At 37.1% G+C, this 17,694-nt stretch overlaps 1 protein-coding gene and 1 non-coding gene across 2 annotated transcripts in view; one reads left to right on the plus strand and one right to left on the minus strand.

Moving 5' to 3' along the window:
• LOC112528468 (caldesmon-like) overlaps positions 1 to 2,975 on the minus strand; it is a 7,611-nt gene extending 4,636 nt beyond the window's left edge. The window contains exons 1-3 of the mRNA XM_025139496.1: positions 2,881 to 2,975; positions 655 to 658; positions 263 to 426 (exon numbers count right to left, since the gene is read on the minus strand). Coding sequence (XP_024995264.1) covers positions 263 to 426; positions 655 to 658; positions 2,881 to 2,975 — 263 coding nt within the window. The remainder of the gene's footprint in view (positions 1 to 262; positions 427 to 654; positions 659 to 2,880) is intronic.
• A 13,426-nt stretch (positions 2,976 to 16,401) lies between these two features.
• Positions 16,402 to 16,483, plus strand: TRNAS-AGA. Its single transcript has one exon. It is a non-coding gene; the product is annotated as a tRNA-Ser (tRNA).
• The last annotated feature ends 1,211 nt before the right edge of the window (positions 16,484 to 17,694 follow it).

A 17,694-nucleotide genomic window follows, 5' to 3' on the forward strand; every position in this document is an offset into this window, starting at 1 on the left:
CCTTCCCCTTCCCTGAACCATCTTACACCCTGTTTCCTTAATATTCTTTCTCTTCCTCTTCAATTGTCTCTTGTGTCTTTGGTAAGGAGGACCCGAGCAAAAGCTAGAGCTTGAGGAAGTGGGACTAGAGCAAAGGCTAGCTGAGGAGCTAGAATAAGGGCTTGAACAAGAGCTATCATCATTGAGGCAAAGGTGGTGGCAAGGACTAGGACTAGGTGCCGGTTTGGTGATCGACGAACAGCGTAGATAGCATCTATCACACGTCATAACAATCTTGCCTTTCATGCAAAGATCTCTCAGATGATGATTTAGCATGGTAGCATGTGCCCATGGCAATTCATGGTATTCCTTTTCAATGAAGTCCGAAATGGCCTCCTCGTTAGACCCACCTTCTGCATTCAACTCCCATAGCGCTGTTAATATCATCTATACAAGCCACAACAGGAATACAAATTAGCACTCTGTTGATGACTCGCTTAACAAGTCCATGAGACAAGAAGGAAAAACAAAAAGATACAGTGCGACATAGGATGGAAACAAAATGTAATACAAGTAGAAAAAGACATAATTTTTCCACAGAGATGACATGACAAATCATTATCTATTTTAACTGAAACTTCATACACACAAGATCCAGAAGAGAAAAAGTATTACCAAGCTGAAACATATAAGAAAATAATTTACTAATTTGATATAGTCAGCTCTCAGCTGTAATTGTTTTAAGCAGGATGCAGAACCATCCAAGCTCAAACAATAAATAAGCTCAATTAACCAATCATGCATGTACAAGACGGCTTGTTATTAGAAATTACATAATTGAATCCCTTGAAGATTTGATATAAAGATACAAGTATAGTCAACTTCATAGAACTTACACATATAAAAAGATCTACAATTCTGTATCTCTTAGAGATTGTTTTACTAACTTGCCTTATTTATTCCCAATATAGGCGTGTAATTCTTGTACGTGCTATAACAAGAAAACTCAAAACATATAAAGAGAAGTCGCCAACAGTTGAAGAAGAAACTAAGTTCCAAGGCCATTAATAGTAAAACAGAAGAAAGACTGAAACTACAGAGTAGGCAATTTTTGAAATGAAACATCATGCACAAATAGTGTGCAACTTGCATCACAACATGTCCACATAGATCCCAAGAGTTGGAATCGATAAAGTGAACTGTCAACAGCAGCAACCAAACCAAAGAAAAATAACCACTTCAATGCTTGTTATGTAGAGGATATATGGGAAAAGCAATAATACGTGAATTCATCAATGCAGTTGCATATAAGACTAAATAAATAAATAAATTACATTACTTGAACATATAACACTCTCCCTCTAACTGATGCAAAGATATCTCTTATGCATAACTTCAGTCAGCAATATTGTACATAAATAGCTTGCTCCAAAGATCAGTAAGAAGATCCTCAACACATGTACTGAAATGGGTTTAGCTTCCATTTCTCTTTGAAAAGGTACCTATCCATGTCAATACTATGTTATCTCTGATTATTAGATTGGAACATGAATAATATTGATAGTAGAGCTATTGTTTCTACAAAACATCATCAGTTCTCGGCAAACAACCATATCTCTCACTAGGCCCCTTATCCATAGTAACTGGCCCATACCTAGTTCCATAGCACTAAATTCTGATTTCACTTGATCCTATTGCTTATGACTGCCTAGAGACAAGAGTCTCACAAGTTAAAACAAAGTATCCTATGGTATAATTCCCGTCATGGCTTCATCATGACAACCCTTATATTCTGTATCTGTACAGGATAAGAAAACAGAGAGATGTCCATGTGAAGAAAATCATATGCATCTTCTCAAAGCATCCCTCAGAGTTCTGGCAGCAGCTATACGAGTATGGGTCATGCATACATTGACCTACAAAACTTGCAACAAATCTAATATAAGGTTGGGGACTTCACAAGTAAATTAATACACCCACAAGCAGTTGATAATCCATTTTCTACCAGATTACTATATTCTTCCTGGAGTTCCACATTAGCATTCATTGGTGTACAAGAGGCTAATAATACAGCATTCTTGTTTTAGCCAAGACACAAAACTATGTCATAGAAAGATATCACATTGAGATACAAGTTCAATACCTAAATAAATCATGCTCGAGGAGACTGCCTTGACCTATTTAATAACCTTTGCAATCTGCACACCATCTCGATTGTCTTATTGTTGGCAAAGACAAAAGGATATTCATATACACTTTGTATTTTAGATCACTATGGAGGGGAACATGGTTGATATCCAGATGCTGCAACTCCCAAACCGAGTTAGAAAGGAGATCAAGATTCTTTTTCTAGCCAGTTTAGCTACTGGGGTAAAAGTTTCATCGTACCAGGATTCGATATGTAATGCGCAAGACGCGCTTAAACATTTCTACCAACCCATCTGGGTTATGTTTGACTGAATCCAGATTTACAAATTACCAATCTCTCTCCTTGGGGAATAGAGACAAATTCCCAAATCTAATTTCCATCAAAGCTTCAACATGGTCCTTTCCACTTTTCAGATTGTGTATGTCTCTTGTTGGAATACACACATAATACAAGAAAGGGCAAAGGAACTCTATAAAAATCATATAGACTTGTATTAGACATGTGGCCAAAGATGTTAAGTATCAAAGTCAATATTTGATTTTTGTGAATATAGATTCATGTAAGCATACCTTTTCAACGGGCAAATAGAACATCCCAGTATGGTTCTCATGACCTATTCCTTCATTTAGAGAGGTACGACGTCAATGTTGGTAATGATCTCAGAAAAGGATAACACTTCTTTAGCTTTTTTCTGGTGTATCTAGAGAAACTTGCATGAGTCCTTGCAAGATTCAGTTGGAACTCTTATGTACTAGTCACTACTAAGATCATTTTCCTTGCTAGTTGTGAGCTTCACCTCAATTGCTAATGGTCCACGCATGAGTGTGCTACGCTCATCTTTTTCCATTTGGGATAAAATAAGTCTCATCTTTACTGGAACAACATTGACGAAACCAAAAAAAAACTGTGTTGTCACAAGGTAGGACACTTGGTAACCTCATATACACACTTAATGCTTCTAAAATTAAGTTTCCTATGATCATGATGGTTTCAAACATAGGAATTATAAGTAGGCTGGATTTTAGCATGTTAACATCTCTATAGAACTCTGGCTATTTGCTACATTTGAGCTGTAACACCCCAAGCCCAAAGTAGTAGGTCTTAGCCAACCGATTATCTCCTATATTTAGGAATAGATATTCACCATTTATTTAGAGATAATCTTGTATTTTATATGTATATCTTTTCCTGATTTGTAGCTTGTATTCTTCCCTATATATAGGGCATTCATAATCAATAATAGGCATTGAATCTTTATACCAAAACAAGCCTTTATGGTATCAGAGCTACGGTTCTGATATCTCTCTTCCTCCTTTTTTTTTTTCTTTCCGATCTCTGAACCCTAACCGGATTCCTCCGGCTGCGCCACCATGACCAACGAAACCGCCGCACCATCTACTAAAGAAGTCTCTCTCCACCCGGCGTACTCAGTTACGAACATCCAAACCAAGATTCGCACATTGGACGGAACGAAGGTAACCTATTCTTCCTGGGTTAAACTCTTTCGCCTCCATGTTGTTGCGTACAAAGTCTCTGATCACATCGATGGTTYAGCCCCTACAGCCGCTAACACATCACAATATGAACAGTGGAAAGAACTTGATGYGTTGGTCCTTCAATGGATTTACAGCACAGTTTCTGATGATTTGTTCAATCGTATCCTGGATYCGACTGCAACAGCCTTAACGGCTTGGACAAAGCTCGAAAAGATCTTCTTGAGCAACAAAAAGTCTCGCGCTGCRGCACTCGAGACTAAGTTCTGYAATCTCACCCTCATAGCCTRCTCCTCCATTGACGATTACTGTCMAAAACTGACTGATTTGGCAAATCAGCTCTCCGATGTTGATCAGCCTGTTTYCGAATCGCGGCTCGTTCTTCAACTTGTCCGTGGACTCCCAGCCGAATACAACACCAYAGCCTYTTTGATCAACCAGCAGGGCATGGATTGGGACCAGGCTGTCTCCATGCTTAATGATGAAGTCATTAGACTCGAAGCACAAAAAGGGTCCCAAACGACGGTTCTTGCCGCTCCAACAGCGCCGCCATCTGCCAACCCTTTGCTGAACTCTACTCAACAACCTAATGGATCTTATTACTCTTCTCAACGACGCGGTGGCAGCCGGGGTCGCGGTGGCTCCTTCAATCGTCGGGGCAGGGGCCGGGGAGGCCGCCAACAGCAGAACACTTCTTCGTGGCGGGGGCAACAGCCTTCTTTTCCTAACTGGGCTTRGTGGACGCCTCYTCCCTRTCCATACCCGACCCAGCAGCAATGGCAGCCCAGTCCACAGTCTGCTCCTCCGGCTCACTATGCCGGCTCTCCTCAAGCTCACTTTGCCGGTTACACTCCGGCCCAGTTCTTTCCCTATCAACAGCCTGTTTACAACCCTTTGAGTCCATCAGATTTAAGTGCTGCCATGGCCAATTTGCAGGTCAACTCTTCCAACACAGCTTGGACTTCAGATGTTTTGGATACTGGAGCCGAGGCCCACGTCACAAACGACCAAGGTAAAATTTTACTCCCTGATTCTTCTCCTGTTTGTCGTAATATTTTGGTCGGTAATGGCATGTTGTTACCAATTCACGGATCAGGTACGGGCTTTCACCCTTTACCCAACCGAACCTACATCCTCCCAAATATCCTTTACAGCCCCCACATAATTAAAAATCTTATTTCCGTTAGACGTTTTACTCGAGATMATCAAGTGTCTGTCGAATTTGACCYGTTTGGTTTTTCTTTGAAGGACCTCAAAACTAAGAAGACRCTTTCTCGCCACAATAGCACCGGGAGTCTCTACACGTTCACACCTCCTCAACTGCCGCCTCAAGCCACGTTTCTTGCCTCCCACCACCTACCTTGGCATAATYGTTTAGGGCATCYCGGGGCGCAARTTCTAGATATTTTAAATCGCAATTTTAATTTTCAATGTCATAAGGACAACYGTCATCATMTTTGCAATTYCTGTCAACTATCCAATAGTAAAAGATTGCCGTTTTATTCCTCTAATACATTCACTTTTGCTCCTTTTGATATTATTCATTGCGATTTATGGACTTCGCCAATACAAAGTCAAACAGGATATAAGTATTACATGGTTTTAATTGACAACTTCTCACACTTTGTGTGGGTTTATCCCCTGAAATATAAATCTGAAACCTTTCCAACCTTCGCCAAATTCCACCAATTAATCCTCACCCAATTTCACCGCMAAATAAAAACTTTCCAATGTGATTTAGGGGGTGAATTTGACAATTTAGCCTTCAAATCTTTTGCACATCAACATGGCTTACTCTTCCGATTCTCATGCCCTCAAACCTCCTCCCAAAATGGCCGAGCCGAACGAATGATTCGTCGACTAAATGACGTCATTCGCGCTCTCTTAATTCATGCAAATCTGCCTCCATCATTTTGGGTAGAAGCCTTACACATTGCCACTTACCTTCACAATATTTTACCAACTAAACGCCTCAACTTTTCTACCCCTACATTTGCTCTTTACCTCCGCCACCCTGATTATGAACACTTACGAGTGTTCGGATGTGCATGTTATCCCAATACATCTGCCACCCAACCCCATAAACTCCACCATAGGTCTGTGCGTTGTATTTTCCTAGGGTACCCACCCGACTTTCGTGGCTACTGTTGCTTTGACCCTACTACGGGCAAAGTACACATATCCCGACATGTGACCTTCGATGAGCATGTGTTTCCCTACACCATTCCCCAATCACCCGCCTCGTATACCTTTTTGGACGATTCCCCACCACCCGGTTTTACCTTCCAAAGGCCCTTACCACACCCCACACTTACTCCGGCTGCTGCCTTTTATCCTTTAACATATTCCCGCCGACCCCGTCCACCTCCCAATGCAGCACCTACCACTCACCAACAGCCCGTCCCACCTCAGCCCACTCCTCCACCCGTTACTCAGCCCAAAACGCCTACCCCCACCCAACACCCCATGACAACCCGGTCCAAATCCCGCTCTCACACCTCAGCCGTTCACCACACCACCTCCCTTTCACCCATTCCCATCTCATACTCCAAGGCCCTCACTGATCCTAATTGGTTGCATGCCATGCAAACCGAGTATACGGCCTTACAGGCTAATGAAACATGGGAGCTTGTTCCCCGCCCACAGGACCGACCCATTATTCGTTGCCTATGGTTGTTCAAACACAAATTCAAGTCCGACGGTTCATTGGAACGGTATAAGGCTCGCTTGGTGGTCAATGGTAATTCTCAAACGGTGGGTGTGGACTGTGATGAAACCTTTAGTCCGGTGGTTAAACCCGCCACTATTCGGACGGTCCTTTCGCTTGCCGTCTCGCGTTCCTGGCACATTCATCAGTTGGACGTAAAGAATGCGTTCTTACATGGGGAACTTCATGAAACCGTCTTTATGCATCAGCCACCGGGTTTCTCTGATCAACAGTTTCCAAATCATGTCTGTCGATTGAAGAAGTCTCTTTATGGACTCAAACAGGCTCCACGGGCGTGGTATACACGATTTGCCACTTTCATTACATCAAAGGGGTTTCACAGTAGCACATGTGATCAATCGTTATTTGTTTATAATCAAGATGCGTCTAACATTGCATATTTATTGCTCTACGTGGATGATATAATTCTTACGGCTTCTAATGATCGTCTTTTGAACGATATTATTGGCACCCTCTCACGAGAGTTTGCCATGACTGATTTGGGCAGCTTACATCATTTTTTGGGGATCCAGGCTACTCACCACAAACACGGTCTTTTTCTGTCTCAAGCTCAATATGCTAAGGAGATCATTACTCGCGCCTCTATGTCAACGTGTAAACCGTGCACCACACCGGTTGATTTATCTTCCAAACTAAGTGCCACGGATGGGCCGTTATTTTCTGATCTGACCCTGTATCGCAGTCTCGCGGGTGCTCTTCAATACCYCACATTCACGCGACCAGATTTGTCATATGCCGTTCAACAGGTCTGTCTCTTCATGCATGAGCCCCGTGACCCTCATTTTGCCTTTATGAAACGTATCATTCGATATTTACAAGGCACGGTCAACTACGGCCTTCGTATCATTCGGTYGGCTTCTAAAGATCTGGTTGCTTATTCCGATGCCGACTGGGGTGGCTGCCCGGATTCTCGACGTTCCACATCGGGTTATTGTGTTTTTCTCGGTGACAACCTTGTATCGTGGTCTGCTAAACGTCAACCTACCGTCTCTAGATCAAGCGCGGAAGCTGAGTACCGGGGAGTTGCCAATGCGGTTGCCGAAACCACATGGCTCCGAAATTTGCTTCTTGAACTCCACACTCCTTTACAGCACGCCTCTGTAGTCTTCTGTGACAATGTTTCAGCAGTGTACTTGTCAAATAACCCGGTACAACATCAAAGAACCAAGCACATAGAGATTGATATACACTTCGTAAGAGAGAAGGTTCGCCTCGGACATATCAGAGTTCTCCATGTCCCGTCTTCTCTACAGTATGCCGACATTTTCACGAAGGGGTTGTCTCGTGAGTTATTCCACTCGTTTYGATCCAGCTTGAGCGTTTGTCCTCCGCCCGCTCAAACTGAGGGGGTGTCTTAGCCAACCGATTATCTCCTATATTTAGGAATAGATATTCACCATTTATTTAGAGATAATCTTGTATTTTATATGTATATCTTTTCCTGATTTGTAGCTTGTATTCTTCCCTATATATAGGACATTCATAATCAATAATAGGCATTGAATCTTTATACCAAAACAAGCCTTTAGTAGGTTGACCCAATAACTTCCAAAATCAACTTAAAACCATGATGGAAATTACTGGTAGCCCACAACTTGGGGCTTATAAGAAGCTCATGAATCTCCTTTGCTATCCATGCGGGAAGGGATGTCGCCACCCACATCCGACTTAAATCACAACAACTCACAAGTCCCACTTTCCATCAATGTGGGATAAGTTGTCACAAATTCCCCCACTTAATTTCCTAGCATCCTTGCCAGGCCTACACAAATTTCTTCATTGGCGATGTCGGATTAGCCTAAGATGTTACAAACACCCCCATCAAGGACTCATCATGCTCGATGAGGTTTGCTGATGGTACAAGGATCGGCTCTAATACCGTCTTGTAACATCCCAAAGCCCAAAGCATTATAGTCCAATAACCTTAGGATCAACTTAAAAACACGGTGCAAATTATTGGTAGACCACGACTTGTAGCTCACAAATCCCACTTTCCATCAATGTAAGACGAGTTGTAATATGGGCAATCTATGTATAATATATCTTTCCTTTTGGAACCACCTCACTATACATGGAGCACCCATATGAAAAGTGAGCGACCTAGCTTCATCAAGCAATTACTACTTTTCCTTTTTTGGCAATTCTATTATGTAGAAACACAAGTTATGTAAAGGAATATGCCATCCCTTATCTAAAAAAACCCAAGTTCGTGAGATATGTGTTCTCCATTGTTCATATCACCTCAAACTTTACACAAAAGCATTAAAGTGATCTTTAGTTCTAAGCTAAGCCTTTTAAAAACACTTTAGAATCTCATAATTTTGTGACAAAGTAACAAGCCACCTAAAACCAACTATTGAAAAGCATAAGGTTGTTAGGAAGAGGTATGATTTTATTAAATGAAACAGCTATATGATAACACAATTGCCTGCTTTCGAGAAGTAGGCCTCTCTTTCAATGATACTTCATCTAATTCTAGAATATTATCAATCAAGTCAGGCTTAGTTCTTTTTTTTCCTAGCTCCTAATTTTATGTTATGGTATCTCATGAAAAGTTTATGCATGAAAAATATTTTATTAGTACGTGTGTGTATCATATATCAGGATGTCACTAATGGAAGGCGAGGTACTACAAAAATGCAAGAGGGCTAGCATAAGTTGCAAGGACAATTGTGCTATGCCAATAGTTTAGAGAACCATTTCATGTTCCGAGGGACCTCTATATTGTGTTGAATATGATAGAGAATTTCACTAATACATATCAAGAGTCGCTATACTTGGTGATTGAGAGATGTGACAGAGGTGATCCCCACGGTATTGTACCAGAGTTGAGTTCTCATAAAGTAAAGTTATATTTATGCGCAAATATTAGGGCTTATATGCATAACAGTTTTAATGTAAAGTGTTTCAGAGATATGCTTGCATGTCAGCATGCAATGATTACAGTCTATATATTTTATGAAAGTAAAGTTTGGTATCGTGGATGCCAAGATTTACGTGACATGTCTTGCAAGTTGTTTCGCATGGAAATCATGAAATCATTGATCATGAAGCTGACTAGTAGCACGTGCCTTAGACAACGTTAGGGCCGATGGTGGCCAAGAGAAAGAGAAGATCTATTTCATGTTAATGCTCTATGATTATGTTAAAGTTTATGTCAGGGACCATGTGATGTATTTTCAGTTGGACTATATGTCTAAGACGATGTTTATGTGTGTAAAATTGTAAAGGTATTCAAGCTGTTTTACCATTTTGTGAGTAATGTGTAAGGTGTCACGTCCTCAATGAATGGGGTGTGACACAAACCACGCCTCAAACTTCTCCCTCGTAGAAGATCTTCCACCGCTGTGATCGAACTTCCCCAATCTTCACCGTCATTTCTCTTCTAATTCTTATACTTTTTTGGATGTCATAAGTTCCCTAACGGTGGTCTGATACCAATTTGTTTGAACACAAAAAGTTTTATTTAATGTAACAGTTAAATTATAACAACATTGCTTGCTTTTGAGAGGTATATGCGTCTCTATAAATGATGTTTCGTATTCCAGATTATTATCAATCAAATCAAGCCTAATTCCTTTTCTATAAAGTTCCCTAATTATGGAAATGTCAATGTTACTACAGGAATGCATAAACTTTCCTTACTAAATAAAAATCCGCTGGTAAATCCCGTACATGGGTCTAACAAAGGTCCCCAAACATTATAATGGACTATTTGAAATGGTTGGGTGCCGAAACTATGCGAATGAATACTTCTAGTTTGTTCAGCTAAATATAAGATTAACAAAATTCTTGTTCTTTGTAAGTTCTATTAAAATTTGTGAAAAACAAAGATGGGATGTTTGAAGATGGATGTCTTAACCACCTATGCTATTGATAAAAATTATTCAAATGGGATGGAACAGTCTTAGCCTAACAAGCTTGCTGAATATCACCCATAAGCTTTTGCGAACCACAGAACCAAGATAGTATGTCTCTAAGCATCTTCCAACCTATTATCTAGTCTTCAAATTCCAAAGGGCATAATGTGTAAGAAAATTAATGACCTTACACTGCAGATTTTTAGAAGCATTTAAAATACATTGTTTACAAATTTAGAAACATGTACATCATTGGAAAAAGAACAAGAAATTCAACAATAAAAACCATGACGAAATTGTATCTCCTTCCTCAGGTAAGAACCTGTCAGTCTATCAGGGTGCAGTACGTAATACTGCAGCAAAACCGTATGCGACTCTTCCATTGGAAAAATATGCCTTAACATGCCTCTGTTTTCCAAAATGATCACACTTCTCTAATCTTTTCCTACCCTTACGGCCACTCAAAATCACACCAAAATTATTGTGCTGCCCCAACAATATGAAGAAAGGGTTGCTCACAATGATGAAACAACCACACACTTAAACCCAAAGACATTACCAAGGCTCACACAGAGATATAACCAATAGAAACCTTAAGGACATTTATGTGATTCATCATCCCAAAAGCGGCCTAAACGACAAAAATGTCAGGCTTTGCAGTTGCATTTAGTTGTAGAAAGCAGAAGCAAATTTAGTCCAAGTGATAAGTATCTAAGGTTTTTAGTATCAAGCATAAATGCATGTATTGAAGGAATGTAAGATCTCAAAATATAACTACTAAACTGTTCCTTGTATTTGATATATTGCGGTGTTTGGTATTAGCTTTGAAATCTTTGCTTGGTCTTCCATTTGCCAAACCTCTTAAATATCTTGACATCTTTCAGCAGGAGTCAGAAAATGACACTCTCTCTAATGGTATTTTATATGTCTCTTTTATGCCTTTGTTCTTCTTGTTCAGAATCCGATATAAAAAGAATTAGAAGCAAAACAATGGTTCTCATTGGAACGGAGTTAAGAGTTTGTAAATAACTTGAAATGATTCTCATCACATTAAAAGTGCTCCATAATAAGCTGTTGCTGCTGGTTGGAGTTCCAGATTGTAGGTTGCTAGTTTCATATTGTAGTCCAATTGGTTTACCAATGTTTTCTTTTAAATTTCTTATTTTGCTGTTTTTTTCTCTATCTCTACCGATATCCAAGAGTGAAGAAACAAAATGTGCATATATTCTGTTCCATGTTTGATAGAAGGAAATGTGGTACATATGGCAATCTCATAGATTTAAACTTATATATTCTCCTTTTTTCCCTTTTAGGATTGTTTTTCTTTACCTTCTTAACATCCTCCGATAAGGTCATCCTTATTGTCTCGTGTAATTAAAACATCTAAACAACTGAGTATAAACCTTAACGCAAACACAAATGTCATCCTTTCCTCCTAATGCCACAGTTTCCCAAAGGCATTCCCCCAAATATTATTGGTATGGTATATTCTTCACATGATACAAACACAAAACTTTGACATATAAAAATCAACAAGCAAAACCTAATATACCTTTCTCAAAAATCAAAATTTGAACAAAAAATTTCCAAAATCTTCATGCGAAGGTTTAACGCATCTATAATAATCACTCCTTCGGAAAAATAACAAGGAACTCCAGGACTGTTGCTTATTAAACTATTACTTCGCAAATGCAAAACGATATATACTTCGTTGCAGAAACTCCAAAATTGTATTGCAATTTTTTTCTTAGAAATGCTAAGGTTTCATATTTCAATTTGAGAAGTAATTAATAACCCCCATCCACCCAAAAAAAAGTATCCAAAAGTCAAGATGTTTGAAGGGAGTATAAATCGCACATGCATGCATTTGAGCAAATAATGTAAGATCATCAAAATAATTGAAACAGAAGATTATACTAACGACTAACATCGGCGTAAGGAGGGTGATCGGGGACGAGAAGCTCATCAGGGAAAATATCATCGAAGCGTCTTCCGATAAGCGATTTATGAGCTGGTAGCAATCGTCCGGCGAGCTTCATCACAAGTGCTCTGAAGTTGTCCATGTTCCGGCTAGTACACGGCTCGGCGTTCTGGTGACGATCGAAGGCGGAGGAGTCGATTATTGCATCCGTAGCAGTGTGAGGGTTTTGCGGTGGTGGAAATTTTTCTGGTGACGGTGGTAGAACGGTGGTGGGGTCCATGATGGTCCGAGCGAGTTAGAAAAATAGAAAGTTGGGTGAAAAGTGCTCCACTTATGTTGACGGGAGCTCTATTGTTTAATGGGCCCCACCTAACACGCTTAGATCATCATACACGTGACAGGTGGCCTTTATGCAACGTGCGCTAAAAGCATAATAATTGTCTTTCAACATATATAATCTAGGGTTTTGTATTAATACATAATTGGACAGAATTGGATAAGACAAGAGATAGAACTAGATAGGATCGGATAAAATAAGTGTTTGTCTGGTGTTTGATACGATTATGACTGAACGCAACAGAATTAGATAAGTTGTTCCCAAAAGTTATTTTATGATTTTATATATGATATAAAATAAATAATTTAATTTTTTACACAATTTTCATATACATAAATATAAAATAGTACCAAATTTGAATAAAAACTTTTATATAATTTATGGTATTTTTTATAAAACCCGATCCATACTTGTGGTTAAGCTTCAAATATATTCTACATTTGTAGGAAAGTTGATGACTTGAAAAGTGAACTGGACAAATACGGTGACCTACAACCAAACAGTAGTATATCCTGTAAGGTCAAAATGGTCATTTTTATGTCTGAAATTTCTTGTATTGTTTTTTTTTTTTTTGTTGAATCATGTTAATTTAGTGGCCTTCTAGTTAGTAACGTTTTCTGAGATCAAGTTGATGTGGGAAATTAACTGAACATAATTTCCTTAACCATTGACAATTCATCAAACAAACAGTAACATTAAATCATAAACCGAAACTAAATCGGAAGATGAAAGAAGTAACATTAAATCAAAAGATGAAAGCAATAACATTAATCAGAAATCGAAGCAGGTTAAAACAGTAGCAGTTCACTCGAAGAAGATGAAAGCAGTAACAATAAATTAGAAATCAAAGCAAATTGAAAACAGCAGCAGTTCACTCGAAGAAGATGAAACCACTAACATTAAATCAGAAATCGAAGCAGAAAGCAAGCAGTAGCAATTCATTCAAATAAGATGAATAAATCAGTAACATTCGAGAAGATGAAAGCTGCAGTGTTCAATCGATCGAGAAGATGAAAGCAGTGTTTGATCGAGAAGATAAAGTAATGTTCTTTGTTAGGGGGCGATGGGTAGAAGCAGTAGAGATGAGAATGGAGCGACTAAGGTTTACATAAAAAGTTTAATAAGGATATTTTTGTCATTTACATAAAATTGGATGGAATGGATTTTAATTCCATCACTTTCATGAAGGGATGGAATGGTTAAATCCTTCAAATGAGAGAATCCTTGGAATTCAATTCCATTTCGCAGATAACCAAACGTTGGAATGGAATTTGGTCAACAAAATTGACCATTCCAATTCCATCAGATTCCCGCGAATTTCGACAAACCAAACACCCCCAAGTCTCTTCAATATCTTCTTTGTCTCATCAAAGTTGTCAGCTAGTTTTTCACCATTGAGTAGCATATTTTTAAATATTAAAAGTACTCTTTACTCAATAAATCATTTTTTAAAATAGCTTTTAAAAATTAAAGGATATCTTTATAAAACCATCGTTACTAAAATGAAATCAAATAATTTGGTTTAAATCAAAACCGTCATCCAAACTCACTCTCTAAGACAAGTGAATAAGACTCGTTCTGCGAAACACTCAAATAAGATAATACGTTATACCCCAAAATCATCAAAAGTACAGATAGACTCGATACCGAAAGCAATACCTTTAGGTGAAGGGAGAGACCCGTTGTCTAACTCCTTTCAAGTTTTATATTTTGATTAATTTATTAAAATTATTAAATGTTAATAATATTAAAACAACATAAAAAGGTATAAAATAAAAATTAGACACCATATAAACTTTTAATTTTGATGTCATTTTAATCTTAATGAAAACTTTCTAAAAAAATATTTCGTTATAAAATTTATTTATTTTATATTTAATAAATTACATAGCTTAATTAAAACATATAAACAAAACTCATTAGGGTGAATTAGTCATTCTATTTGTTCTATTATGTCTAGTCCTATTATGTTCTATCATATTTTAATACCAAACACACTCTAATGATTACAACATGTTATAACTCAATCAAAAGGATAGTGTCCGATTGGTTTGAGTTTGAGCTCCAAAGGTCAAAAGTGTCTTGAGATCCGAGGTTCGAATCCATTGAGGAATAAAAATCCCTTATGGCCACGGAGGTTCAAATACGATGACTTCAAGCCACCCACGAAGTGGGAGTTCGCCCTATAATTAATTGTCTCGCATTTCGGATTGGATATTCAGGTTAATAAAAAAAACATTATAACTCATGACAACTAAATATGACTTATTGACAAAACAACCCAAAATGGCCAACGGATCTCAAAACAATCCATTGCTAAGCTAAAAACAAAAGATTGTCGATGGCATGTTGTTAATACATTTAAATCACCGACGAATTTCAAAAGGGGTCGTTAAAGAAAACAACAATATAAAGTTATATCGTTTAATAATGGAATACCGACGATTTCGTCACTCTCACAAAAAATTTGTCAACGATTTTGGTTTACATAGATGTCAATATACTATCAGTAAAAATCATATTTATTGTAGTGAGATATAACAAGAATTATCATACATAAGTGACAAAATTATTAGGTTTTCAACTCATAATTATGTACTAATATGCTAAATTACTTAATTTCAAGTTTACAAATTCTCAATGCTTTGGTACAACCTATTAAAACATATCTCCTCATCCATGATCTATCGACTTCCAACAAATCCTCAAATCTATCAGCTTCACCCATATCTTTCCGTTTATCTATTTCAATAGATTTAGATAATCTCCATCAGGCGAATTGCTTCATCCATATCCTTCTATCGATTTCAATAGGTTTAGATAACCTCCATTAGACAACGATTCAATAGATTTAGACGAATATACATATCATTTTTCATTTCTATCACATCCTCTACTCATATATATATTCGAAGCAGATTCTTCAGGATACAGACATATTCCAAGCTTATAGGGTTAGTTTTCTTCAATCTGTTGTTTTTGTTTTCGATTTCAGTTATTTACACTATACGTGTTCTCTACGATATTTTGTCTTTTTATTCAAACAGAGTTAACATCTTTCAAGGTTCGTTTCCTTGCTTTCTTCAATCTTTTGTTTGTTATTCAATTTCCAGGGCTAATTTTTGTGATGAAACATATGCAACAATGAAAAATGTCATTCTTTGTGATTACAGATATAATGATCAGGAGTTAGTACTCATATGACAGTGGAATCCAAACATTTCATCTATTCTCTTGGTTTATCTATCAATACTATTTTACCACATGCTATTTTCTTAAGGTGCATAAGTATAATTTATTAAAACTTCATGTTTGAATTTGTGTAACTAACAACAGATACTCATAATCGTAACAGGATAAACATCTCATTTTAAATATAAAAAAAATCTAAAACATAATTAGGATAATCATTTCAACAGAATACTTAATTATTATCTTTCTTAAAAATTATATTATTAAACAAATTTTTTTTTTTTATCAAACCTAAATTAAGTTATAACAAAAAAAAATTGAATTAAAAGAATTACATAAAAAAAAATTAATTTTTAAATAGTTAATTTGATACGATATTTTTTTCAAAGTTTTATGATATTTTTAAATTTATATTTTATTAAAAAAACATAATTACTTTCTCAATACCACATAAAACCGTATTATAACATCGATAAAGACAACAAAATAAAATGAAACATTAAAATCAAGATGTATTTTGCCGAATTGTACGAGTACCCTTATAATATCTACAGTTTTTGTGATATAGGTAAAGATATAGTTTTTGTATGGTAAAAAATTTTGTGTTTTAATAAAGGAGTTGTTTACTAATTTTGAAAACTAAACCCAATCTGATGGTGAGAATAACGATGAGTTAATTACAAATTAAATTAAAAAATAATTATATAATAACTATATTATAACGAGAAACAGTTCACTCGAAGTGGACGTGCCGGAGTGGTTATCGGGCATGACTAGAAATCATGTGGGCTCTGCCCGCGCAGGTTCGAATCCTGCCGTCCACGAAATTTTACTTTTTGTTATTGAGTTTCATTTTCAAATAAATATTTTAATTTAATATAATAACAAATAAATACTTTTTGTTTCTTCTCTATTACATATTTATATTTAATTTTAATATAATAACAAATAATGATTTCTTCTTTTTGTTTCTTCTCGTTATTACATTTTTTTATTAATAATTAAATATGTTAATATAATAACAAAAAATACTTTTATGTTTAAGAGGAAAATAAATTTTGTTTGATAGGTATCATTAATGATGTGACTCTTGACTTTCCTAAGAAATAGGGTTTGGTCAATCTTTTCGTGAACAAATTTCTCTGAGATAAGAAATGTAGAAAGATTGTCATACGAGGCTCGATGAGTCTATTTTAACCCATAAAGAGCTTTATAATCGATAGACATGAGTTAGATATTTAGGGTCAATAAACCTTGGAGGTTGTTCAATATAATCTTCCTCTTGAAGTTTTCCATTTAGGAAAACGCTCTTTACGTTCATTTGGTAGACTATAAAATCCTTATGGGCAGCATAGGCTAGGAATAGTCGAATTACTTCGCGTTTAGCCACTGGTGAGAAATGTCTTCTTCTTGTTTGTATCCTTGAGCAACAAGTCGAGCCTTATTATGGGTTACAATTCTTTGATCATCCAATTTGTTGCGATAGACCCATTTGGTGCTTATCACGGTTTTGTTAGATGGACGTGGGACAAGGTACCAGACTTTGTTTCTATCAAACTCAATGAGTTCTTCTTGCATAGCATTGACCCAACTTGGATCAGTGATAGCCTCATTGATGTTGTTGGGCTCAACTAAATAAAGGAAGTTGACAAAAATACAAATATTACCTAGACCTCGACGAGTCTGAATATTTGCGCTGGGATCCTGCTAAGTAAAGAGATTCTTTTTTCACACGCTGAGTAAAGAGATTCATTTGCAAAAGAGCGTTGAGGAAGGCCAGTGACGAGTTCTTTTCTAGACAACTCGTTCAGCATCTTGAAGTTGAGATGAGAAAGCCGTTTGTGCCATAACCAGTTGATATCTGATAAGACTTTTAAGATAAAACAACTATTTTCAGTGAAGGGAGAAACCATGTTGATGACATATACATTTTATTGACGAAATCATGTTAAAGCGAGATTGTCATATTTGTCAAAGACATAACATGTATTTTTGAGAAATTTAATTGTGAAATCTTTATCACACAGTTGACAGA

This window comes from Cynara cardunculus (assembly GCF_001531365.2).
Source record: "Cynara cardunculus var. scolymus isolate 2C chromosome LG 15, CcrdV1, whole genome shotgun sequence".
NCBI classification, from domain to species: domain Eukaryota; kingdom Viridiplantae; phylum Streptophyta; class Magnoliopsida; order Asterales; family Asteraceae; genus Cynara; species Cynara cardunculus.